At 43.7% G+C, this 27,910-nt stretch overlaps 1 protein-coding gene across 3 annotated transcripts in view; it reads left to right on the forward strand.

The window, feature by feature from the left end:
- AOAH (acyloxyacyl hydrolase) overlaps positions 1 to 27,910 on the forward strand; it is a 211,623-nt gene that overhangs the window by 167,487 nt on the left and 16,226 nt on the right. For all 3 annotated transcript variants that reach the window (XM_030796658.1, XM_030796656.1, XM_030796657.1), the window contains 6 exons: positions 7,158 to 7,194; positions 7,949 to 8,023; positions 16,143 to 16,315; positions 24,108 to 24,166; positions 24,245 to 24,304; positions 25,901 to 25,997. In XM_030796658.1, coding sequence (XP_030652518.1) covers positions 7,158 to 7,194; positions 7,949 to 8,023; positions 16,143 to 16,315; positions 24,108 to 24,166; positions 24,245 to 24,304; positions 25,901 to 25,997 — 501 coding nt within the window. The remainder of the gene's footprint in view (positions 1 to 7,157; positions 7,195 to 7,948; positions 8,024 to 16,142; positions 16,316 to 24,107; positions 24,167 to 24,244; positions 24,305 to 25,900; positions 25,998 to 27,910) is intronic.

Genomic DNA, 27,910 nt, shown 5'->3' on the forward strand with positions numbered 1-27,910 from the left:
ACAGGTGGGCTCTCCATTTGGACCATCTTGACAAATAAATAAAATGCTCCTATTCCAAGGTCAAACCTCTTTCATTTCTCCAAACTATGATCGCAGGGATCAGAATATAGACTTCTTAAGGGTAAAGTGCCAGTTCTTGAAATGTTTGCCTTGCTTTGCCACATCCCACAGGCTAGGAGCTATCTATCTTTTCTTACTGCAGTCAGCATTTTGTCTAATGATAGCAGCAGCAGCAACACGGCAAGCAGCTGGGGAGAAGTCTATGTACAGGAGAAGAAGGACGATAGAGACGGGAAGGAGAGAGACACAAAATGTTGATGAGTCTGGCAAAAGGATAACAAAACAACAGCAAAAGGAAATTAAGAAGAAACAGTGACATGGGAATTGCATAAACTAATTACATAATCTCAAAACACAGGTTTCTGAAAGGAAATAGAAATAGTGGAAGGCGCAAGAACTTTGGAGCAAAGATAATTCTAGGCTCCTAGTATGGACACCTACTATAAAAAATAGACATTTGGGTAAAGAAGAACAGACAAGTCCTCACTCCTTGGGTGATTGTGATTGCTTTTTAAAAATTCATCACAGCCAGTTGCCGTTGGTCTCCCATCCTTGTCCTAAGGTGCAAAGGGACCGAGGGATGTGGGCACAGGAAGGGATGCTCATGTGGCATGTCACAACAGGCTTTCGTTTTCATTTTCCCCAAGCTCTGTGGGTGCTCTGCACCTCAAATTCCCAGCTGTACCCTAGATAATGAAGAAAATTATTGCTCTGACCTGGTCCTTTAATTATTTTTTCCCCACTTATGGCTTGAGCTTTCATTAGTTTTCATTTCTCATTAAGAGAAAAATAAAAGAATGAGAATTAAACATCCCCTGATCTATTATCTCACTGAAAATAAGAAGCCAAGAGTCACGGGACTGGAACTGAATGAAGGGCCCAGCCGATGCGTGTGCCACCACAAGATCCACACAGCGCATGGGGGCTCTGCTCCTTTTCTTCTGTCCCCTGGAGGACAACAGGGAGCACTCACTCCCAGAAAGACTGGAGCCCCTGTACGGAGGACTCAGTGTTATGAAATCTGGCACCTTCCCTGAATAGAAATAATAGGCCTCAAATCACATTGGCTTTTCCTCTTTTCGAGCATTGGGGTTGGATTTTCACTAATCTCTTAAAATTGTTGTCTGGGCGTGGTGGTAGATGCCTGTAATCCCAGCACTTTGGGAGGCCAAGGCAGGTGGATCACCTGAGGTTAGGAGCTCGAGACTAGCCTGGGAAACATGATTAAACCCCATCTCTACTAACAATACAAAAATTAGCCAGGCATGGTGGTGGGTGCTGGTAATCCCAGCTACGTGGGAGGCTGAGGCAGGAGAATCCCTTGAACCTGGGAGGTGGAGGTTGCGGTGAGCCAAGATCAGCCACTGCACTCCAGCCTGGGGGACAGAGCAAGACTCCATCTCAAAAAAAAAAAAAATGTTCCCAGTGCTCAATTATGTGTCTGCCCCCATAAATACTATTTGGAAGGTATCGAGGCTGTGTCCAGCTCATCTGTTAATTCCTGCTTTATGGCAGGCACATGCCAGTGTTCAAGAAATGGACAGAGTAGGTAAAGGAACAAATGCACACAAAAATGGACTGATTACTCCTAATTTGTATGGCTATGGGCATTTTAATAATTCCTAGGCAGCATTCCCCTTGAGACGTGAAACAAGAAAAGGATGCCCACTCTCATCACTCCTATTCAGCGTAGTACTGGAAGCCCTTGCCAGAGCAATCAGGCCAAAGAAAGATATGAAAAGCATCCAAATAAGAAAAGAAGAAGTCAAACCATCTCTCTTCACTACAATGTGATTCTACACCTAGAAAACCCTAAAGACTGCACCAAAAGGCTCTTGGAACTGATAAACAACTTTAGTAAAGTTTCAGGATACAAAATCAATGTACAAAAATCAGTAAAATGTCTATACATCTATCACGTTCAAGCTGAGAGCCAAATCAAGAACATAGTCCCATTTACAATATCCCAAGAAAAGAAAATACCTAGGAATACATCTAACCAAGGAGGTCAAAGACCTCTACAAGGAGAACTAAAAAACATTGCTGAAAGAAATCTGGATGACACAAAACAAATGGAAAAATATTCCATGCTCATGAATTGGAAGAATAAATATTGTTAAAATGGCCATACTGCCCAAAGCAATCTATAGATTCAATGCTATTCTTATCAAGCTACCAATATCATTTTTCACAGAATTAGAAAAAAACTATTCTAAAATTCATATGGACCCAAAAAAAAGCCTGAATAGCCAAAGCAATCCTAAGAGAAAAGAACAAAGCTAGAGGCATCACATTACCCAACTTTATACTATAAGGCTACAGTGACCAAAACGCATGGTACTGGTTCAAAAACAGACACATAGACCAATGGAACAGAATAGAGAGCCCAGAAATAAGATAGCACACCTACAGCCATCTGACCATCAACAAAGTCAACAAAAATTGGCAATAGGGAAAGGAGTCCCTGTTCAATAAATGATGTTGGGATAGCTGACAAGCCATAGGCAGAAGAATAAAATTGGATGCCTATCTTTCACCATATACAAAAATTGACTCAAATGGATTAAAGAATTAAATGTAAGACCTTAAGTATAAGAATCCTAGAAGAAAACCTAGGAAACACCATTCTAGACATTGGTCTTGGGAAAAAAATTATGACTAAGTCTTCAAAAGCAATTGCAACAAAAACAAAACTTGACAAGTGGGACCGAATTAAAGAGCTTCTGGACAGCAAAAGAAACCATCAACAGAGTAAACAGACAACCTACAAAATATTCACAAATGATGCATCCAACCAAGGTTGAATATCCAGAATCTGTGAGGAGTTTAAACAGTTGAACAAGCAAAAACCAAATAACCCCATTTAAAAAATGGGCAAAAGACATGAACAGATACTTCTCAAAAGAAGACATATAAGCTGCCAACAAGCATATGAAAAAAGACTCAACATCACTAATCATCAGAGAAATGCAAATCAAAACCACAGTGAAATACCATCTCACACCAGTCAGAATGGCTATGATTACAAAGTCAGAAAACAACAGAGGCTGACATGGCTGCAGAGAAAAGGGAATATTTATACGCTACTGGTGGGAATGTAAATTAGTTCAGACACTGTGGAAAGCAGTTTGGAGATTTCTCAAAGAACTTTGAGAACTACCATTTCACCCAGCAATCCCATTACTGGGTATATATCTAAAAGAAAATCAATTATTCTACCAAAAGGGCATATGTACACATATGTTCATCACAACACTATTCACAATAGCAAAGACAGGGAATCAACCTAGGTGCCTATAACAGTGGATTGAATAAAGAAAATGTGGTGCATAGACACCATGGAATACTACGCAGCCATAAAAAGAACTAAATCATGTCGTCACTAGCAACATGGAGGCAGCTGGAGGCCATTATCCTAAGCGAATTAATGCAGAAACAGAAAGCCAAATACCATATGTTCTCACTTACAAGTAGGAGCTAAACAATGGATACTCATGGACATAAGGATGGCAAGAATAGGCACAAGACTACTAGAGGTGGGGAGGCAAAGAGGGGAGCAAGGGTTGAAAATGACAGTCAGGGCCAAGGCAGGCAGATCACGACGTCAGGAGATCGAGACCACGGTGAAATCCCATCTCTACTAAAAATACAAAAAATTAGCCAGGCGTGGTGGCGGGTGCCTGTAGTCCCAGCTACTGGGAGAGGCTGAGGCAGGAGAATGGCGTGAACCTGCGAGGCGGAGCTTGCAGTGAGCCGAGATCGCGCCACTGCACTCCAGCCTGGGTGACAGAGCGAGACACCGTCTCAAAGAAAAAAAAAAGAAAATGACAGTCAGAACAGCAATTATTAAAAAGTCAAGAAACAGATGCTGGCGAGGTTGTGGAGAAATAGAAATGCTTTTACACTGTTGGTGGGAATGTAAATTAGTTCAACCGTTGTGGAGGATAGTGTGGTTATTCCTCAAAGATTTAGAACCAGAAATACCATTTGACCCAGCAATCCCATTATGGTTATATACCCAAGGGGATATAAATCATTCTGTTATAAAGATACATGCATGTGTATGTTCATTGCAGCACTATTCGTGATAGCAAAGAGATGAAATCAACCCAAATACCCATTGATGATAGACTGGATAAAGAAAATGTGGTACACATAAACACGGAATACTATGCAACCATAAAAAAGAACGAGATCATGTTCTTTGCAGGGACATGGATGGAGCTGGAAACTATTATCCTTAGCAAACTAACACAGGAACAGAAAATCAAACATCATATGTTCTCACTTATGATTGGTAGCTGAACAGTGAGAACACATGGACACAGGAAGGGGAACAACACATGCTGAGGCCTGCTGGGGGAGTGCCAGGGTGAGGAGAGCATTAGGAAAAATAGCTAATGCATGCTTGGCTTAATACCTAGGTGATGGCTTGATAGGTGCAGCAAACCACCATGGCACATATTTACCTATGTAACAAACCTGCACATGTATCCTGGAACTTAAAATAAAATAAAAAATAAAGAAAATTACCTATTGGGTCTGCTATGCTCAGTACCTGGGTGATGGGATCAATTGTCCCCCAAACCTCTGCATTACACAATATACCCAGGTAACAAACCTGCACATGTATTCCCTGAATCAAAAGTAAAAGTTGAAATTAAAATAATAATAATGATTCCTTGCCTCACTACAAAAAAGAAAGATGATATAGTCAATCCTAAAAAAAATTAAACATAGTATTACAATACAGCCCAGCACTTTCAGTTAGGTATACCATATGCCCAAAACACTTGAAAGCAGGGACTATCCATAGCAGCATTATTCACAACAACCAAAAGGTGGAAACAACCCAAATGGCCATCAGCGAATGAATGGATAAACAAAATGTGTTATGAATGAAGCTTGAGGACATTATGCTGAGTAAAACAAACCAGACCCAAAAGGACAAGTATGACATGAGCCAGCTACATGAGGTGCCTAGAATAGTTAAATGCATAAGGGCAGAAAGTAGGAGGGTGGTTATCAGGGGCTGGAGGGAGGAGTTAGTGGAAAGTTCTTCTTTAATGCATTTTGAGTTTTGGTTTGGAATGATGGAAAAGTTCTGGAGATGGGTGGTGATGATGGTGGCACAACAATGTAAATGAACTGAATGCCACTGAATTGTACACTCAAATGGGATTAAAGGATGAAATGAGGCCAGATGCGGTGGCTCACACCTGTAATCCCAGCACTTTGGGAGGCCAAGGCAGGCAGATCATGAGGTCAGGAGTTCGAGACCAGCCTGACCAACATGGTGATACCCCATCTCTACTAAAAATACAAAAATTAGCCAAGCATGGTGGCACACGCCTGTAATCCCAGCTGCTCAGGAGGCTGAGGCAGGAGAATTGCTTGAACCCAGGAGGCGGAGGTTGCAGTGAGCTGAGATCGCACTGTTGTACTCCAGCCTGGGCAACCGAGAAAGACTCTGTCTCAAAAAAAAAAAAAAAAGAAAGAAAGAAATGAAATGAGATGTACATTTTACCATAATAAAATGGAAATAAAGCAATATTTATTTAATGTGCTAACATTCCTGAATCAACCAAGAGAACATCAGTGCTGCCTGTACAGCTTGCCATTAGCTGTATGTGACAAAGAGGCAATCATTACATAGCTACACAGCTTCAGTGAGACACAGGCCAGCACACCCTTCATGGCTACACACTGCCCTTTATCCCATGTGGAACTGGAAGAACATGCCTGGGTCTGCGGTAAAATGCACTTATCCCCAAGCTTCCACGGTTGGAACTTATAAGAGAATCTTCCTATGGAAAGGGGCAACTGGATGGCATTTCTCCAACTCATCCACCGAGTTGCACCACCCACCTGACAATTACTTGCTTATTTCTAGCAGATCTGTCTCTTGGGGACAAAAAGACAGTACACTGGTTTGGGTTCACTGTTTCGCAGCTACAGCCTAGAACAGCACTGTCCACAGGAAGCCAGAGCTCAGCATGGCAGACGGAAGGGACTGGTTTGAACTGCAGTTCTTCAAATGAGTACTTGTGTGGCTTTGGGCAAGCCACTTAAGTGGGCCTCAGTTTCCTCATTTAAAAGTGGGAATACGACAGTATCTACCTCACACAATTATACCACAGCTTAAATAAGCTGTAAATGTTTAACAGCACCTAGAATAAAATAAGTATTCAACAAATATGATTTTCTATTTTTTTTTTGAGACAAGTCTCTCTCTGTCGCCCAGGCTGGAGTGCAGTGGCACAATCTCAGCTCACTGCAACCTCCGCCTCCCAGGTTCAAGCAATTCTCCTGCGTCAGCCTCCCAAGTAGCTGGGATTACAGGGGCATGCCACCATGCCTGGCTAATTTTTTTGTATTTTTAGTAGAGACGAGGTTTCGCCATGTTGGCCAGGCTGGTCTCGAACTCCTGACCTCAAGTGATCCACCCACCTCAGCTTCCCAAAGTGCTGGGATTACAGGCGTGAGCCACCACGCCCGGTCTGGATTTTCATATAAGAGATATGTTACAGGTGGTAACAGGGATTGGGGCAGGATGGTTATGCATATCATTACAAGAGTTGAAATATATCAACTCCACAATCTGAACCTTGCGTTGGCCAGACAGCCTGCGGGAGCCTCAGGAGTGTGCAAGAATATTAGGAGGAGATTAAATGGGGCTCTCCAAGGAGATGGGTAATTCTTGTAACATTCTTTTCATTTTCCTCTAATTCTTCAACTCGTTCTTTAATATTTTCGGTAGTTTGTCTCTTTGGTAGTAGATATATACTCTTTTCTCATATCTACTAGAAGATTTACTCATTTATGCTTAGGAAATGTCTGAAGACCCATGAATCCAAATAAATTTTGGTTTTGTTAATATACTGCTAAATAAACAGAAAAGCCCTTAAGGAGAGTTCCAGGATTAAACACTACAGAAACTGATTGGAAGGAAATTATTTCCATCAATGTGTTGGTCGGAACAACCTTTGACCAAACAGTAATGCTGCTTTCATGTGTTCAGTCAATCAGACTCCCATACTGATAGTGTGAAATTGAACTCACTAACTTTAATTGTTTTCTTAATTTTAATTATTCAGGTGCATCTTCCCGAAACCTGAAGAAATTTATAGAAAGGTAAGTGGAAGATAAGAAGTTGTTTTTAATTTGGTTTCTCATTTTGAATAAGGAATGAAAACTCTGTTATTACCCCATAATCATTTTTACTGAGCATAAATAGCTTGTTAGTCACTATCCAAACTCAAGGATATCACTCCTTGGGCCAGTGAGCATAGAAAGTGATTAATTTGCATATGTCCTCAAAGAAGGGTAATAAAAATGCATACAAAGTTGGTAAAACTTAGCTCTGACAGACAAAAGGATGATGTCATATTCCTGCTTTATGAATGAGAAAACTTTTTTTGTGTTTATTTGGGGCTTGAAATTCAGAAGCAAGGCTCGAGGTGTCCTGACTGGAAGCCTCAAGAAGACTTTGCCTTTTCAAAGTTGACTATGGGTCCACGGCTGCCAGGATATCCTAAGAACATGGACACAAGTAACCCAATAACTCACCTGTGCTTATTGATGCAATTGCTGTGAAAGATGCCAAGAAGATAGTATTGTGTCTATTTACCCAGGACCTCAATCCATTCTTTTCAATTTTATGCATTTATGTGGCCTTTCTCTAATAGGCAACTGGGATAATGATTATAGAGAATACATGGGAAATGGGAGTGGTGGTTGGCTGTACTAGAATGAAAGAAAAACAGCAAAAAGGTTTGCCAAGAGGGTAGTCATACCAAGATGGTTTTCAAAGGCCCAGCCTGTGTCACTGGCTACAAAACTAGATTTCCAAGTATCTGGCATTCAGATTCCATCTATGCCTTCTCAGTTTGTCTAGAAACAAGATGTTGGACTATCCTGCCATCGTTGTATATGCCATGGTTGGAAATGATGTCTGCAATGGGTGAGTTATTGAGAAAAACTATTTTCAAGATTCTTTGGCTCTGGGCTCTTCCCCACCCTCTCCTCACCAACTCCACTCCATTATAGCAGCCTGCTGTTCAACTGAATTTCTCTATCTTAGAAGCACGGCCAGGCACAGGGGCTCACACCTATAATCCCAGCACTTTGGGAGGCTGAGGCAGGCAGATCACCTGAGGTCAGGAGTTTGAGACCAGCCTGGCCAACATGGTGAAACCCTGTCTTTACTAAAAATACAACAATTAGCTGGGCGTGGTGGCATGTGCCTGCAATCAGCTACATGAGAGGCTGAGGCAGCAGAATCACTTGAACCTAGGAGACGGAGGTTGCCATGAGCTGAGATCGTGCCACTGCACTCCAGCCTGAGTGACGGAGCAAGACTCTATCTCCAAAAAAAAAAAAAAAAGCAAGTCCTAGACACATGTGAAATCAACAGTACCAATCTGTGACGCTGAAAGCCTCTTTTGAAAATATCTGCTCCATTAATTATCAACTCTGATGTAACAACAAATGGGTGTGTCCTGATCAGTTATATCACAAGAGATGTGCTACTACTGACTGAGAACCCAAGATTGGGAATTGTAATTTTTTTAATAAAATAAGGCAGAAGCACAGCTACCCCATAAGAACATCGATCTCACTCATATTCTGATCTATTTTACTTCCTCATGTGGAAGAGACAGCTTAGACACACAGACCTACAGCATTTGCAAAGAAACTGCGGATAACTCATGGCCAATCCTATATATGCCCATGGCCCATAGCGAGAAGGTAATTTTGCTAAACTGCTGGTATTGGTAGTAACTTCAAAATGGTGAATTCCTTAGTTCCTATATAACATTTGGGGAGGTTTCTCAAAATCTGTGTACACCCCTAAGAATATGATGCATGTATGAATGCCATCTGTCCTGTGATTGTGGCCAAAAAAAAAAAAATGGTGAGACAGGATTTAGAGCAACTCCCCAGTAGCAATAGCCACCCACTCGATATTTTAGGAAACAGGAAAGGAAGGCCAAAAGAGGTTCATGATTTGCCCGAGGCAACAGGGTTGATTAATGGCAGAGCTGGACTCCACCCCAACTGTGCTAGAAGTGGGCCATCCTGCTCACTCCTCGTTTGCTTTCCTGTATTTCACTCGCCACGCTTTCCAAGCCTGTGCTGAAAACAAAAATCAATAGTATTAAAGTGTGTTTGCCCGCACAGATAAAATTCAGATGGCAAAGGAGATGCAGACATAATCAGTGAAGTGAGCTCAGGGCAGGAGATACCACAATGATCCAGAGACTCTGATATGCCAGATGTCACCTTGGTGCCCTTAGGCTGGTTTACTGCTGTCCCCAGAACCCCAAGTTGGCCAAGGCTACATGCTGGGCACCAAGGTCTGTGAAGAGCCACCTGGGACTTTCCAGTAAACAGCAAACACCCTTTAAGGACTGCCATGAACCAAGAGGTACATCACTCTATATCATTCCATCCTCCCAGCAGCCCTAAGAGGCAAGGATGATTGTCCCATTTTACAGATGAGGAAACTGATTTGGCAAGGATAAGGAACTTGCCTGCTCTGGTATTGAGCGTCAAAGCTGGAAGCCAAACCAGGTTATCTAACCAAATTCCATTCCCTGTCTATAGTCCACACTGTCTTATTTCCTTTCTCTGACTCATTCACTTTTTTAAATATACAGTGAGCACCACTATGTACCAAGCACTGTGCCAGGCTCTAGGATACGGATACAATGACAAAGAAGCCACAGCCCCTGACATCAAGGAGCTAATGGGAGGAGAAGCACCATACTTCAGGCTCTAGCTGCCATCATGAAACAGAACAAAGCTATGGTCAGACCAGCCATTGCTTCCCCAGCCCCCAGAGTGTGTCCTTCCAGAGAGGAACAGAGAGCAAACTGACTATACTGAATAAAGAACATGTGCAGAAAGAGGCTCTGGCTCCAAAAGCCAAAATCCCCGAAACTGTACTTTTCCAACACAACCTGCTTACCCAGACCCCTCCAGCCCAGTCCTACTTTTCCTTTCCCAAAGAGCTAAAGGGCAGGCAGACATCAGCCAGAGACCTGTGCCAGCCTCTCCCCTGCTGGGGATCTGGGTAGAGAAGCAGCAAGCATTTGGGTGAAAGAACAGAGTTGGCAGTATGGGATGTCCCTGTGGTGCCTACTTTGTGATGTCCTGTGGAGGGGTTAAAAAAATAAAGACAGATGGCAACTATACCTCCCCATCTGCCAGAACGTCAAGGTGGAGTAGATTTCCCAAAATGAGCAAAGGGATTTTATAAAAAGCTCAAGCAGCAAGGAGTTACATAATAAGTCTGTCCTGGAACAAGTTTTAGGATATCTGCTTGACTTTTTTCTTTTCTTTTTCTATGACAATGCTAGCTCTTACTGAAGTGACACATTTATGTGCTTTCTTCTCAATTCTCTAAACTCATCCAGTTACTCAACAAATACTGGTTAAATGAATGAGGGTCACGATTGGAAGATAGCTTTTAGCATCAAGAAGTCAAAAAGAAAGATCACATGGAGAACCTGGCTTTCTCATTGTAACCCTGCTCAGTTTGATTTAGGCTAACTCAGCTTCCTTTGCGCTTTTCGGATCACTGCCCTTGAGGGCCATGTAATGTGAATAATATGGAAAGAGAAACATTCCTGAAAACAAGGCAGATGTTGGGGAGCTGCAGCAGCAGAACCTTGGGGTGGCAGAGGCAGTGGTGGGAAATGGGAATGGCCTCAGAACATCCAATCATAAAGACCAGTGACAACTGTTTGCCAACATCCCAGCACAGCATCCCTGAAATGAACATGGTAATTGCTGGAAATTCCATAGAATTATACAAGCATCTAGCACTAGCCCCATAAATGGATATGGTTTCATTTGTTACAGTGGACCCTCACGGGACAGATGGCATTCATACAAGCATCATATTCTTAGGAGCATACACAGAAAGTATAAGTTATACATTCTCATCTTATGGAGAGAGCCAGGACCACCCACACAGGGTGTCTGTGCCCGTCTGCCCCCAACCATTGTTTTTCTTCAATGCCAAGTCTTCAGGTTATGCCCTGGGCAGTTGACCAGTACTGCGTTAAGAGGAAGTCAGCCCAGGCACTGAGAGGTCGCAGGCCCCAAGGAGCCTGGACTAGTGAGAAACAATCCATGCTATTTATTCAGATGATAGAAAAGCCAGCAGGCAAGGGAATGGAAAGAGCTCCTGCTGCTCGGAGGAATTCTCTCTCTCAGTCTCCTCAGTGAGAGACATGGGTAGCAAAGGGAATGATAAGGAAGTTCCAACCAGCCAGCGTGTTCCAGGCCACACCCACTTTTAAGGGACATTTAATGTATCTCTATGCATGGGGTAATATGGAAGTCCTCATCCCATTCCTAGTCTGTATCAAGATGCCCCTTCTCCCCAGCTACTCAGGAGGCTAAAGTGGGAGGATAGCTTGAGCCCAGGAGTTCAACCCTGCAGTGAGCTATGATCATACCACTGCCCTCCAGCCTGGGTGATAGAGCAAGACCCTGTCTCTATCAAAAAAAAAAAAAAAAAAATTTCTCTTCAAGGGGATTGGATGGGAGCCCAACAATATGATTGCAACTGGCTGGCATGAAGAAAAGAGCTAACCCTCTTACCTGGGTGTTTCAAAAACACAAATGCTAGCTGTGAGTGAGGTGTGAGCACTTGATCACTACAGTGATCTGGGCTTTAGCTATGGTTCCAGGAAGTTGGTTTTCTGCACAGGCTGGTCAGTTTCTTCCTTGAGAAGGGACACCTCTCTCTCTGGCACCAGCCAGGTGAAATCTGGCTGGCTTACCTGCCAGGGTAATGAAATGATCAGGCTTATTTTGCCTGATCAGACACAATTCATTAGGGCGGGACAGGCTTCAGAGCCACCCTCAGGAGTGAGGCTCTTCATCTGTTCCGAGCTCGGCCATTTGTTCCTGACATGTGTGAGAGCATGTCAGTGAGTACCAATTTCTCTCTCATTATTTTCCCCAGTGTGGCCACTGTGCCACAGGCTGGTTTTCACATCTTCTCTGTTAGCTCAGCACTCTCAATCTCTCACCTATCCATCTGAGTGTCTGGGGTGAGCTCGCTGGTGTGTGAGAAGGGGTGCTGGGACCCTGGAGTGGGCAGACAAATCCGGGGTGGCAGATGCCTGGGACACTTGGGTTGAAAAGAGTTAGACACCTTCAGCTTAGCCCATTCGTCCTTTGGCAGACACCAGAGAGACCTAGGAGATAATCCTCAACCACTAGAGTTCTTTGGTCTCCAGAATACTAGCATAAAGTCTCCCCCAAACATCACCAGAGGAGAAAAAAATACACAGATCAAAATGGCATTGAAAACTTTTCAGGGGGCTGGGCGCAGTGGCTCATGCCTGTAATCCCAGCACTTTGGGAGGCTGAGGCAGGCAGATCACGAGGTCAAGAGATTGAGACCATCCTGGCCAACATGGTGAAATCCCGTCTCTGTTAAAAATAGAAAAATTAGCTGGGTGTGGTGGTGCACACCTGTAGTCCCAGTTACTTGGGAGGCTGGGGCAGGAGAATCACTTGAACCCGGGAGGCAGAGGTTGCAGTGAGCCGAGATCGCGCCACTGCACTCCAGCCTGGGAAACAGAGTGAGACTCCATCTCAAAAAAGAAAGAAAAAGAAAAGAAAACTTTTCAGGGACAGAAGTCAAAAAGCACCTTCTATGGCATCTGGAAGGGGTGATCGCCCCATGAGTCACATAGACTTCCTTGCCCTTACCTGAGCTAAGAGTTGGTTGATTTTGCTATGCAAATTAAAAGTAAATTATGTAGTTGTACAAGGTGAAACAAAGATAACTGGAGAATGTTCCATTAGCAGCACCAAGGCTTCCATTTTGATTTCACTTAGCAATTAGCCATGTTGATTATGCTTGCTTAATTTGTGGGGGCCCTTTCATAAGTACAAATTAGCTCAGATTCTTCGTTTAGCATCAGGGTTGTGCCTCTAACCAAAAAAAAATTATTCAATGGGGATTCGGGGAGACTTTGTCCATCTTAACTCATCTTGCCCTTACGTGGTTGGAGAACATTAGCTCAGCATAATTGCTTTGTGCCAAAGCGTGGCTGTATCAGCAGGAAAAAAAAAAAGTGTGGCAAGGCAAAAGTGAATAGGCAGTGTGTGCCAGCTTTACCAATGACAGAAGAAAGGATACAGACACCCAGCTTGCCTTTCATTTCACCCTTGCTATCACACTTCAAACACACAGTGAATATGGAACCTAGATACTTTGGGCAGGTTCTTCAGTGTTGCTTCTGTGTATATGGGAATCAAGTCAAAGCCCCTCCCCACGCTTCTGCTCTAGTAGGTAGGCAACCTAGTTGCAAATCGTTGTAGCTGCTTTTTATCAGGTTAGGAAGATTTTTATTTTTTAAATAGTGTTATTTTTTCATGACAATGGAAAACATGAAATTAGCATGCAGTTCTACACCCTGAGGGTTTGTAAAATTAGACATCTTTTTTTCTCCCCCCTTAGTAGACTCTAGCAATCCATTACATAGTTTAGAAGCACATACACCAACCACAACTGCCACCCTACTGGCTACCCCCACAGCACCAAAAGTATTGCTGTAGTCAACAATACTTTTTAGCCATCTTTCTATATTAATACATACAAATTACTTCTTTTTTTTTATTCAAGTGAAATTCACATAATGTAAGACTAACCATTCTAAAGCAAAAATTCAGTGGCATTCCCAATTCACAATGTTGTGCAACCAATGATATCTAGTTATTTTATTCTTCTTAATGGCTATATAGAGTTCTATTGTGTGGGCGTACCATAATTAATGTATTTAGGCTTTTATCTTTTTCCAGTTGTACACTATACCAAGCAATATTGCAATACTTGTATGTATATTTTTGCACATTTGTGGAAATGTTACTATAGGATAACTTCTTGAAAGTGGAATTCCAAGGTCAAAAGTTAAGCCAACTTCAAATTTGGATACATTTTGAAAAATTGCCCTCCGAAAAGGCAGTGCCAATATTCATTTATGAGCTCCCTTAAAAGTGAGAATTACGGATCCCTGGGGGCCCCTTTCTGTCCCCTCTTCCCATATCACTTATGCCCTGGGTCCAGCCTCTGAGTGATGGACTTATTTTATCTGGTTCACAATCTGTATTAAGTTCCCTGGAGCTGCCATAACAAAGTACCAAAACTGGATGACTCAAAACGCAGACATGTATTCCATCACAGTTCTGGATGCTTAAAGTCCAAGACCAAGGTGTCCGCGGGGCCATGCTCCCTCTGAAAGCTCCAGGGAAAAATCTTTCCTTTTGTCTTTCCGCTTCTGGTGGCTCCCAGCGATCCTCAGCACTCTTTGGCTTGTGGCAGCCTTAACCCCAGTGTCTGCTTCTGTCTTCACATGGCCTTCCTCCTGGTGTGTGTCTGTGTGTCCTCTCCTCTTCTAATAAGGATTCAGTCATTGAATTTAAGGCCCACACTAATCCAACATGACCTCATCTTAACTAATAACAACCATAAAGACCCTATTTTCAAGTAATGTCACATTTTCAGGGACACTATTTAACCCACTACAGGATCATTAGGGAAACTGGAATTTTAAGTATGCAAAAGAGAAAGTAACGCTGTAGCAATATTCCATTTAGGGTAAAGACAGGCAGTTAGAGCATAAAGAGTAGATGAAAACCCTAGAAAATTCTGTATTCTACTCCCAAGTTAATGCAGGTTAGGATCCTAATCCAAATTTGATGTGTTCCTGAAGGCGTGTGCAAAAGTCAGTTGTACAAAGAAATGAATAATAATAAACATATATTAATGCCAAAAATATTTTAACACCCCTTGCCTTTTAAACATAGCTTTTTAAAATAATTTCAACTTTTATTTTAGATACGGGGGTACATGTGCCAGTTCATTGCATGGATATATTATTGTATGATGCTGAGGTTTGAAGTACAAATGACCTCATCACCCAGGTGGTGAGCATAGCACCCAATTAAACATAACTTTAAATCAACCAATGAGTGCCATTTTAACATAACTTCAAATGATGTCTTTGTAGTATTTTGTACGTTCCTTACTTTTTTTCCAAACCAAATGAAAATAAGTCAATCAGCTTAAATTCAATAAGTGTCTAATTGAGGGTAAAGATTCGTCACTTTCAGCTCACTTAGGAGCTTCACCTTTGTCTGACATGCTTTGATTTTAGGCCTGTGTCTCTCATAACTACTTTCAGTACTTTTTTTTTATTTTACTAACTTTTATGAGCTAACGAGAGAAAATATAATTTAAAAATTCAAATACCCTCTATAGAGCACAAGCACTACTATATCAAGACAAGAATGCAGGCTGGAATTGTTTGTTGGAAATGTCATTGCAGGGTACAGCCTGGAATAGAAATCCATCAGGAAATGCATGCAAGTCCAAATCCAGTGTAGAAACTGAAGGATAAAAAGCAAGATATAGTGTGGACGTATAATATAACTTCATCAGTAAGATTCTGTTTCCTAACTGTGATACATGTGAAAAGTTTTAAAGACCAAGTTACAGACCTCAAAGTATCAAATAAGTCATAAGCAACACCATACCGCTTTCATTTCAAAAACTGTGTGTAAGTCAGGCCAGTGAGTTTATGCTACAGGAACAAAGGAACGAACAGCCCCTAAAATCTTAGTAGCATAGAGCAACAAATGTTTACGTCTCTCTCACACTACTTGTCTATCAGAGATCACCATGGGACTCTGTTCCGGGACTCAGATTGGTGAAACAGCTATCTAGAACATTGCCTATACCCATGCAAAGAAAGAGAGCATTCTAGAAGGTGTCACATCACCAAATATGACACACGTCACTTCAGTTCACCACTCATTGGTTAGAACTAGTCACATAGTCCACTGAACCACAAGGAAGTTGGTAAGTACAGTCTGACTATGTGCCAGAAAGGTGGAAATCCAGGAATATTTTGCAAATAGCTCCAATGACCACCACACTGTGTGTGTGTGCATGTCTGTGTGTGTGTGAGATGTATCTTGTATTGGCGTGCAACTTGCATGCATCTATCCTTACAATCAACCAAGATATTTTCTGTTTATTCCACCAACAGGAAGAGTGACCCAGTCCCAGCCATGACCACTCCTGAGAAACTCTACTCCAACGTCATGCAGACTCTGAAGCATCTAAATTCCCACCTGCCCAATGGCAGCCATGTTATTTTGTATGGCTTACCAGATGGAACCTTTCTCTGGGATAATTTGCACAACAGATATCACCCTCTCGGTATCAATTTGAAGATTCTTTTACTCTTTAATAACATCAGTGTATATACAGTTCAATGTATATGTGGTTCAAACCATACAGAAATGTGCCTAAAATGCCATCATGGAACATGGATCAGAGTTGATGAAGGCAAGAGCCCCCAGGTACAGTATCTAAAGATCATTGTCCAGAGGTGAGCAGAATCAGATCCAAAGGCAGAAAGGGCAGAAGTAATTCATGAAGAATTAGGACACATTGAAAGGTAAGTGCTCAAACCAGGAAACTCCTCTGACAGAAGGTGAAATGTAAAATGAGCTGAGGAAGCCCAAACAGGAGACAGACTCATGAGTCAAAGACGGATTTCTCTGAACCTCAATGGTAAGTGCCTCCTGGTGGCCTGTTAGAATTCTCTAGAGCATGGTCCTCCAGCCTGCTCATTTCCTGCTTCTACACTCTCTTGGGGTCCTTAGCTCCGAAAGGCTTTAAAATGTCCCTGGGACCTTCTAATGGCAACTCAAATATTCTCGATACTGTACAAATAACATAAAAGTGCTAGTAATTCGCATTAGGAAGGTGTGATCCTTAACCCTGTGAGATAGATGTTTTCGTCAACCACAATAATTTCATTTTATAGATGAAAAAACCAAGGCTCAGAGAGGTTAGGTAGCTTGCCAAATGCCACAGAGCTCACTGAATATGTTGTAGCAGGGCTCTGCTTTCTGTATTTCAGAGGAGAATGTATTAAGTGCCAATTATGTGCCAGGCACTGTTCTAGGCACAGGGTAACCAGCAGAAAACACAATAGTCCTAAGTTCCTGCCCACAGAAAGCTTATATTACAATGGGAAAGTGACTCAAAAGTACATCAGAAGGTGGTAAGTGCCACAGGAAGAAAATTGAGCAAGGAAGAGGAACAGGGAGCTGGCCTCAGTCTTCCCTGATGAGCATCTATAAGAAGAGGCCTGGGTACCCTCCTCTCAGCCCCATATTGACAGCACCTGCACCAATCTATCATGAAGAAGGGGCTATCCCTTGCCTGGTGTTACCCCACTCACCTCCTGAGCCCAACCCACTAAAAGGTCCTGGCAGTCCAAGCACCTTCTTCGGAGTCAAGTGAGAAATTCAAAGACCTGAAACTCATTCCTTCACGCCTTCCTTAGAGGGAGTGGGTGGGGAGCAAGATTTCCCATTTCAGACCATCAAGAGCCTTTTCTTGCATATACAACTTTGTGTGAATCTTTCCAGTCTTCCCTTGTCCTCTTCCTGCAGTCCCTGTTGAAGACAAACCCCCTACTTCTCCCTCAGGAAATTCTGCCTCTCCCCACCTGGGAAAAGAGTAAGGGTCCTTTAGCTAGCTCTCAAAGGCTCTGGTCTGTTAGTTGGAGGGACAATGGTGGATGCCCACATTCCAGATTCTCCACCAGTAAGGATGAAACCATTTTCCTCTTGAGTTACTCATGTATCAAAAGTATTATTATCCAAGCAAAACACTGTCCAGCCTCACCTGAGCAGAGCATATTCTTCCTGTTGATGCAACTTCGACTACGCCCCCTTAGAAATAACATGATCACATATGGAACTTCACTCCATTCTGGGCTGCTTTGCATGCATAAAGGACACCAACCTGGGCTAAGAATGTCTCTTTGAACCACGGGATATGAAAATTGTACATCTGCCCTCAACTGATCCTTTCAGATTTCCAAATGTCTCTCCTACACTAAGAAATGCTTTGGAAAGAGAAGCTGAGGGCAGGAAGTTTGTTCCCAATTTACTTCATCACAGTAATAGCGACTTGACTTCCATTTTTCTGATTTCAAATCCCATTTTCTTTCCACGAACTCTGGTTATGCCACCTCCATAAATTCTCTCCAATATGCCAAGCAATTCACTTGATTTATGAGACATGTTTGGTTTCATAAATATGAGACCAAATGTAAGAGTAACCACAAGCAATTTGGAAAGGACTGGGGGAAGGAAAAATGTATGTAAGAATGTAAGAATGAGGCCAGGCACAGTGGCTCATGCCTGTAATCTTAGCAATTTGGGAGGCTGAGGCGGGTGGATCAACTGAGGTCGAGAGTTCAAGTCAAGCGTGGCCAATATAGTGAAACCTCGTCTCTTCTAAAAATACAATAATTAGCAGGGCATGGTGGCACACACCTGTGATCCCAGCTACTCAGGAGACTGAAGCAGGAGAATCGCTTCAATCCAGGAGGCAGAGGTTGCAGTGAGCCGAGATCCCACCATTGCACTCCAGCCTGGGTGACAAGAGTGAAAAACAAACAAACTAACTAAAACTCTGTCTAAAAAAAAAAAAAAAAAAAAAATGTAAAAATGGTATGTAAGAATGACTCCCTGCAATTTGCAATTTGGAAAGGACTGAGGGAAGAAAAAAGGATTGGGGGATTTGTCCACTTCTGTTGATTCTCTAGGGCAGTGGTTCTCAACTGTGGGCAATCCACTCACCCCCACCCTGCTTTTGTCACATCTGGAGATAGAAGAGGGGTGCAACTAGGCTGGGTGCAGTGGCTCATGCTTGTAATCCTAGCACTTTGGGAAGCCGAGGTGGGCGGATCACCTGAGGTCAGGAGTTCAAGGCCAGCCTGGCCAACATGGTGAAACCCTGTCTCTACTAAAAATACAAAAAAAGTAGCCGGGCATGGTGGCAGGCACCTGTAATCGCAGCTACTTGGGAGGCTGAGGCAAGAGAATCGCTTGAACCCAGGACACCAGGTTGTAGTGAGCTGAGATCACACCGTTGCACTCCACCCTGGGCAACAAGAGTGAAACTCAGTCTCAAAAAAAAAAAAAAGAAGAGAGGTGCAACTAGCATCTAGCGAGTAGAGGCCAGGGGGTTTGCTAAACATCTACAATGCATGAGACAGCACCTCAAAATCAAGACTGTCAGTCATGCAAGGTTGAGAGACAGCTCTAGATGTTGCCTTGTCCTTCTCAAGTGGACTCTCTCGGGCTGCTAATCACACCCTAGCATGTACAGCACAAAATGGGAAGAAGAAAAAGGTAGAACAAGTTTGTTCTATAGAAACATCAGTAGTTTTGAAAAAACAAATCCAATCAAGGAGAAAGTTGAAACCATCTAAAATTTGTTTGATGCTTAGAAGTAATTATTCACATCCTAAATTATCTCTGCTGCCTGGTTGCCACGGGAAATAAATTATAAATTTCTCAACAAAGCATCAGGGTCCTTCCTAGAAAGGCTGGGGAAGTAGGTGGGATTTGTCCAGCATCCCCAGGCCTCCTTTGACAGGACTCATAACACACAAGATGACAGACTTCAAGAGGGGGCCACATTAGGAAGGTTTGATTCTTTTTTTTCTTTCTTTCTTTCTTTTTTTTTTTTGAGATGAAGTCTCACTATGTTACCCAGGCTGCAGTGCAGTGGTGCGATCATAGCTCACTGCAACCTCTGCCTCCCAGCTTCAAGCAATTCTCCTGCCTCAGCCCGCCAAGTAGCTGGGATTATAGGCGCCCACCAACACACTGGGCTAACATTTTGTATTTTTAGTAGAGATGGGGTTTCATCATGTTGGCCAGGCCGGCCTCGATCTCTTGATCTCAGGTGATCCACCCGCCTCAGCCTCCCAAAGTGCTGGGATTACAGGCATGAGCCGCTGTGCCCAGCCGAGAAGGTGTGATTCTTAAAACGACCCTGTGAGATAGATGCTTTCATTAACCGCAGTAATTTTATTTACTGCTCTCACGCTGTCTCTCTTCTGCTCTCACTCCAAACCCCATCTTTGGATCTTGAGCCAGCAGTGAAGCAGGGTTCATGCTGGGTGGCCTCGGGGTTTGGTTGCCCTGCCCAGGCCACTGTAGATCTCATCTTAGACAGCAGCTGGACACTCAAGTCTGATTCCTGGGCACCATGTTAAGGGTTGTGCTAAGGGTGCTGTGCAAAGAAAAAAAGTAGGGGGAAGAGGGCGAGTTCCATTTATTTGGGCCTAGAAATGTGGTGATCATAGTGTCTAGACTTGATTTTGGCCACTTCTTAAAAATTAAGAATGAGTTCAGGAAACAGAGACGTGGTAGGAGACCCCCTGGTCAGTGACACAGTCTCTGCTGTCTCCTTTCCCCTCAGAAGGACAGGCAGGAACTCAGCCTGAGCAACCACTGAAGGCAGGGTTAGATGCCACAACACCCACTCAGCAGGTCACAGAGGCCCAGAACAAGAGCAGGTGGCTGTCTCACTCCCGCCAGGGAGGAGGGAGTGACGAATCTCTCCTCGCATCCCTCCTCCTCAGCCGGGTTTGTGACTCACTACCCAGTCCGTCGCTGGCTGCCGAGGGCTGGGGCACCCCACAGCCTCTACTAGTCAATAAAATTCCTGGTGAGAGTTTATTGTCTTTGTGAGGAATTACCAGACAGCAAGCCTCATACATTGGGATTCTACTGACATGGGTCTTTTGAGAAAAGTCAAGCTTGGCCAGTCACAAGTCTTCTCAGCCATGATCTGTGAGGAAGGCAATCATTCCAGAAATATCTCTGAGATTCCTACTCTGTGCTTTTGAGTAAAGATGACATAAGATGCAATCTGTGTCCTCAAATGAGAGGGAAAAGACAACTCCGCTAGGGAACTCAGCACATGGACCCTGACAGCGAACGTGCAGAGTGCCCATGAGGATGGGCAAGTCACAGGCATTCTGGGGCCATCCCAAGGGTTAGACTATGGAAAAGAAGCCAGGGACTCCTGGCTGCAAATTCGTCTGCTAGTGGGCCTGCCTTGAAGGGCTTCTGCCACAAAACAGCAACTTCATCTTGCCCCAATTACTCTTAAACTTGAAACCAAACGTCTTTTTAAAATACCTTGGTGTTTCTGTTTTATCACGTACTTTCCCTCTGTCTGAATGAATGTGATTTTAACACATTTACATGGCATTTCATGGAGATGTGACTGATCTTTGCTGGCACTAAGTTTCTACGGTACCTAAGATTTCAGTTATGTTTCCAGAATTAAATAGATACCAGAGACCCTGCCCTAAAGAAGTTATAGATTATGAAGTCACAAACCGTCACTAAGCCAGCTAGGGAAGAACACACCTTTGATCTTCAGAGGAGCTTATGGCAAACACTGGGACAGTCCGCTGGCTCCCCACAACACACACACAGGCACGCAGACACACACAAACACACACACACAGACACACACAGATACACACAAGCAGACACATACACACACACAGACACAGAAACACACAAAAACACAGAGAGACACAGACACAGAAACACACATACACAGACACACACGAAGACACACAGAGACACAGACGCACATGAAGACACACAGATATACATAGACAGAGCTCCTCAGCCCCTGGTGATTCCTGGCCACGTGGGATAGTCCTCCTGGCCTGCCCCTGGGCTTTCTTGATCAGCTTTCCTATCTGGATGGACTTTCTAACCAGGGAGTCACAGACACAACCTCTCTTCATGCACCCCATAGAGGTAGGATCAATAGGCCAAAATTACATTAAAGAAACAAAGATAAAAGGTAATGCTTAAAAAGAAAGAGTGGGGGACCAACTGATACTGCCAATAAAGCAGAAAGTGTAAGAACCATTTCCCTCTTCCCTTCCTCGAAACCATAAGCCCATCGCAAGCACCCATAGCCAATCTGCCACATGACCAGCCCCAGAGTCCCTACCCTCTAACAGGCAGAAACACCAGAGAGGAGGGAAGCTGACTCATTACAACTTTCCCAGGTTCTTCTAAATGCACCTAACGTGCCCTCATCCTATTCAGCAGACCTAGCCACCCACACTAAAGATGTTCCCTTTCACAGTCAGGTCCAGCTGGAGGTGGAGCCAGGCCACAGAGGGAAAGGGAGAGGGACTGAGGAGGTGCAGAAGGGGGTACCCCTCAGGGTCTCATTGGGAGCTGTGCTGGCCATCAGCAGAAGGACAGCAGGAGAGGGTGTCAGGCAGGGTGGAGCAAGGCCAGGGCTGGCCTTCATCCCCGAGGAGGAGCCAACAATGAAGTTCCCAGTGTCACAGGAGCAGGACAAACTCCGGCCCCTCTGGATATCAAAGCAATCCAGGCCTGAAGGTGGGGAGGGGAGAGTGCACGGTCAGTCATGAGGTGCCACCTCCTGTCAGGCTGCAGAGAGATGTGGCCCCTCAGGGGGAGGGGACACTCCAGGGCCCAGAAGGGTGGCAGGGCCCCAGCCAGGCTACCTAAGTTTCACTATGAGGCCCCAGTTCCAACATAGAGACAAGATGGCACCAGGCACCAAGGCAAAAGCAGCCAGACACTGGGCCCTCACAGAAGGTGGGGAGACAGAAGGCTGTAACTCAGTGGTAGACCCCAGAGGGAAAGAGCCAAGCCAGGAGAGCACATGGAGGACCCAGGGTGGGTAGTGGAGAAGGAAGATGTCAGTCACTACAGCTGAGACACATTCAGGAAGGGAGCAAATGACAAAAAGTACACACACACACACACACACACACACACACACACACACACACAAAATGGAGGGAACAAAGCCTCAGTGGGTAGAAGTAGGAACTTGGGAGAAAATGGAAGCTCAGTGTTGGACCCATAAAATGAAAGCAAGGACAAAAGCCAAGGGCTTGGGATTCATTTAAAATGTGAAGATACAGAAGCCTGTGCAGAAGACAGACCTGGTGGGTCACTGTGACTTTAGTGGCCGTAATGAGCCTGTGGCTTTCCCATCCTGGGACTCACTCACCCACACAGAGAGATAATAAATTTTTTCTCTCTGACAAGAAAATTGAATCTATCTTCCAGTCTAACTAATCAGAGGTATAAGTGAAAAATAAGACTGTGTTCTATCACCTTCCATCTTTCTCTTCATTCTGAGATAGGTCCTATTATCTTCCTTTATGTTTTCAAGAGTGTAAGGAGTGTTAATGGATACAGTGTCAGTCATTCACCCCCGAGATTTGGGGAGACCTGGATTTTGTGTGTCAGCCACAGCATGAAAGTCAAATTGCTTCGGTAGGGTGGATATGCGGGAGGCGGGGTGGAGCAGTGTTGGAAGAGAGAAGAAATCACCCCCACAGATTCTGGGACTATAGCTGATGTTCAGAAAAACTGGATGAACACTCATCTGGTACTTTTCACTTTATTATATACCTCTGTAACCTGCACTAAAAAATAAGGGTGTCTACTAATTAGGGTCAAATAAGATATCCACTGGACAGCCCATAATCCAGTGCCACAAAGAGAGACATGAGGTACTGCCTTCCCATCCCATGGGCCACCCAAGCATTTTGTCCGGCTTTCAGCTCACCAACTACAGGAAACTACGTGGTCAGAGCTTCAGATACTCAGAATGTCCTGCCAGGCCCTCAGTGTGGGATAATTCGGTCAGACCTGAGTGTTTCATAAACCTAGAAAAGGGGATTAGGTCAACCACCACCTCGAATGTTCCCTGTGCCCCATGCAGGGAGCATTTCATACCAGGGCCAGGAGAAAGTGCTGCTCTTAAAGGGCTTTATTCAAGGTATCCTGGTTCACATTGAGCTGTAGAATACTTGCGTTTCTTTTTCCTGAGTCCAGATGAGGCCAGTTCCCCCAGCCCCATCCTGGCCCATGCCCACAGCTCTATATGGGAGTGAGCTCCTCAGGGCTCCTCCTCAACTCTGGGTCTGAATTTCTAGAGGCTCGGAAAGGAGGAAAGCACAGGCATTCTTCAAGAGCAATGCTGCATGAAAAATCAGGGAAACCCCCTGGAAATAGCAACCTTCTGCAAGGGAGGCAGGGAAGCCCCCAAGTATCTCTAAATGCTGCTATTGCTGAGTGCATGCAATCTACCAGACCTCTCTGTTTTCCAGGCCAGCTAAATAAAGACGTGACCTATGCGCAGTTGTACTCCTTCCTGAACTGCCTCCAGGTGAGCACTCACTGGCTTGCTTCCAGGCCCGCTTACCCACCCTGTTCCTCTGTAATCAAAGTGTTTTCCCTCTCTCAGGTCAGCCCCTGCCACGGCTGGATGTCTTCCAACAAGACGTTGCGGACTCTCACTTCAGAGGTATGACTGTCACAGGCCTTTTGATACCATCTTTGATCATTCTTTCCCTGTGTGTGCTGCAGAGTTTTCACTGGGGATGAGATCCTGGCAGGGGGATGGTCTCCAAGCTGGTGAATAACAAAATCAAACCTTCCAGGTGCTTGAGGAGCCGAGAGAACCTGGTGCACCCTGTCTCCCTCTGTCTCGCTCTGGGTCTGTCCTCTGCTGACTGTGTTTCTCAGCCACTGTCTCTCTCATGTGTACACGTGTGCGCACACACACCCACACACACACACAACCTTTTAAAGCTGGTCCTAAGCATAGTTGTGGAGTTGGAGAGAGCTGATTGAGGTTGGCCCCTATGTATGACGGAAGTTCTCCCAAGGTAAATAAGAACCTTCCTCCCTTCTCTCAGGGAATCCATTGCTCAAAGAACATGGTTTGCACTTCTTTCACAGATGGTGAATAATCTCTTTGTAAAAGACTTATTGAGGCCGGGTGCGGTGGCTCACACCTGTAATCTCAGCACTTTGGGAGGCTGAGGTGGGAGGATCACTTGAGGTCAGGAGTTTGAGACCAGCCTGATCAACATGATGAAACCCCTCTCTACTAAAAATACAAAAATTAGCTAGGTGTCATGGTGGGCACCTGTAGTCTCAGCTGCTCAGGAGGCTGAGGCATGAGAATCACTCGAACCCAGGAGGTGGAGGTTGCAGTGAGCCAAGATTGCACCATTGCATTCCAGCCTGAGCAACAGAGCAAGACCCTGTCTCAAAAACAAAAATGAACAAAAGACTTATTAAATATTTTTTACATAAAAAGCATATTTCAATTTTTTAGAACTTGGAGAACACAAAAAAGCATAAAGAACAATAGCAAAGATCACCCAAAATTCCACCACCCAAAGTTAGTATATGTGTATGTCTTCCCATTACCACTTCTAGAGATCAATATATTTGGTTTTTGCCTACGTAGTATGAGAATGCACATACTCTTTTATGCTTTCCGGTCTTCACAAATTGTTTCTCCACACCATAATGTTGTAACCATTCTAAAGTTTATACATGTGAATATATTATTATTTATTTCATCCTTTGGTGTTGGACATTTAGATTGTTTCCAAATTTATACTATGATAAATAGCATTGTGATGAACAATCGTATATCTAAAGATGTAAGTCTCTGTGTACATCTCTATTTCCTTGAGACAAATTCCTAGAAGAATTACTGGGCCAAAGGGTATGTCCATGTTTAAGGATTTGATCCATATTGCCAAATTGCTGTCTAGAAAGGTTAAGCTAATGACATTCTCATTCACCTACCCATGACAACATTCAATATCATGGTTATCTTACCTTTGCCAATCCCAAGGGTGGTAAAACTAGTATCACTAATTTACACTGATTTGATTCCTAATGAACGTTAACATTTGTCTCATGTTCATTGGCCATTTGTACGTGACTAGAATTTAATGTGCAGAGCTGCTGTCTGCTGATGGCTTGGAGAAATGAAAGTAGAGTAGGATGGGGAAGATCGATTTCTTTGTTCTGCCTGAATTATCTCACTAAAGTCAAAGTCTAGATTTCATGGAATTCTCCCTGTTTCCTCTCTCTTCAGAGAGCAGAACAACTCTCCAACACACTGAAAAAAATTGCAGCCAGTGAGAAATTTACAAACTTCAATCTTTTCTACATGGATTTTGCTTTCCATGAAAGTAAGTAGCTTTGTTTGGGTATTGACAGAAGATGAAAGCAGCAGCTAATTTAGGGCCAGGGCAACTGGTTTTATAGTTTTATAAGCCAGCAGGCAGCAGATTCGGCAGGGTTACTCCTGCCTATTCTGACACACTAATAGCTCTCAGTATTGAGAAAAAGATAAAATGTGGGACTTTTTTTGAAAAGGTTGGGTTCAGCATTACCTCTGTACTTCACCATCATTTTAGAATCCCTGATGCAATAGAGCCAGTGACTGGTTAGAAAGAGCTTTGGGCTGGCAACCTACAGGTTAATGCATTCACTAACCTGTTCTTGTTGGGTTAAAAGCCCTGGTTACCTGATGGATGTGACAGAAACAAGGGATATGGTGGCACCTCTCACAATGGGCCCTGAAATACCAAAGGACTCAGGAGCAGTGCAGATTCCCACACCCCATACAGGATGAACTTAATCAGAACCTCTAAGGGAGGGACCAAAGAACTTGCCCATGGCAAAGTGATCAACCCATGTCCCAACTTTCTGGAAGGAATATTACTAAGTTTCTTTTTAGCATTCTGTCCAAACACTGGAGTTACTGCTGAGTGGCCACACAAAAACAGGCATGATTACTATAGCTACTGATTTATCCTTTACATCTTGAGTCTGAAAAATTATTGCTTATTGACTGTAATCCTTCCTGATTCATTTTCATTGCTAAGCAATTCTTATACAAGAGCAAAGCCCCCTGTTGACTGCCAGATGAGATAATGCTAATGAAGGATTTCACAGTGTAGGCGAAAGATGGAAGATTCCTCATCCAGAGTTTATCATCTCTGTCCCCCACCCCCAATGCCCCCATCTGCAGCATCTGGGTTGGAGCAGATGGCCATCATGAATGATCAAATATTACATTCACTGACACGTTTTGCATTGCAGACTCTAGTAGTTCAATTCTGAACATCCTTTCAACAAGACTGATCTCCCTTAACTAGATTTCCTGCCTAGGTGATACACATTTCTCTCATGGGGAGAGACACTTTGATAAATAACTTCTCATTAAAATGCAGAGTTAAAGACTCATTAATGAATTCCTGGTGTAAACAAATGCACCACCAAGTGATCTTTGATCATCATCAACCTTGAATATAGATAAAGTTATTAAAAATATAATAATGTCTAACACTCACATGGGACTTTTTTTTTACTTTCCAGAGTGATCACTAGCTCTGTCATTTATTATCTCTGGGACTGCAGGCAATTCTCTGAATATTTTAAAACTCCCTTTCCAGCCCTGGAAATGGGGATACCATATCTTCCTAACAAATCTCTGTGATGATTCTATGAAATAATGTGTCATCCTCCTAAATGTTATGCCTGGTACACAGAAAAGGTACCATTTCCTTACACCCTTGCTACTCAATGTATGCTTCTGGATAAGCACAATCAACACCACCCAGGAGCTAGTTATAAATGCAGAATTCCAGGCCCCACTCCAGACCTATCTAATCAGAACCTGCGTTCAAACACAATCCACAGGTCATCTCTATGCCCATTAAAGTTTAGTAAATGGTTTGTGAGGCTGAGGTGGGAGGATCACTCAAGTCCAGGAGGTCAAGACCAGCCTGGGCAACATTGAAAGACCCCATCTCTAAAAAATAATTTTTTTTATTAGCCAGGCATGGTGGTGCATGCTTGTAGTCCCAGCTACTCTGGAGGCTGAGATGTGGGGATCACTTGAGCCTGGGTGGTTGAGGCTGCAGTGAGTTGTGATCACATCACTGAACTCCAGCCTGGTTGACAGAGAGAGACCTCATCTCTATAAAAATAAAAATAAAGTTTAATAAATGGAGCTCTATAATGCCTCAAGATTAAGAGCTGGGTCAGTCATCAGATTTGTAAGTCCTGCTATGTGCCAGGAGCTATGAAGGTGCTG

This window comes from Nomascus leucogenys, chromosome 17, assembly GCF_006542625.1.
Source record: "Nomascus leucogenys isolate Asia chromosome 17, Asia_NLE_v1, whole genome shotgun sequence".
In the NCBI taxonomy this organism is placed as follows: Eukaryota; Metazoa; Chordata; class Mammalia; order Primates; family Hylobatidae; genus Nomascus; species Nomascus leucogenys.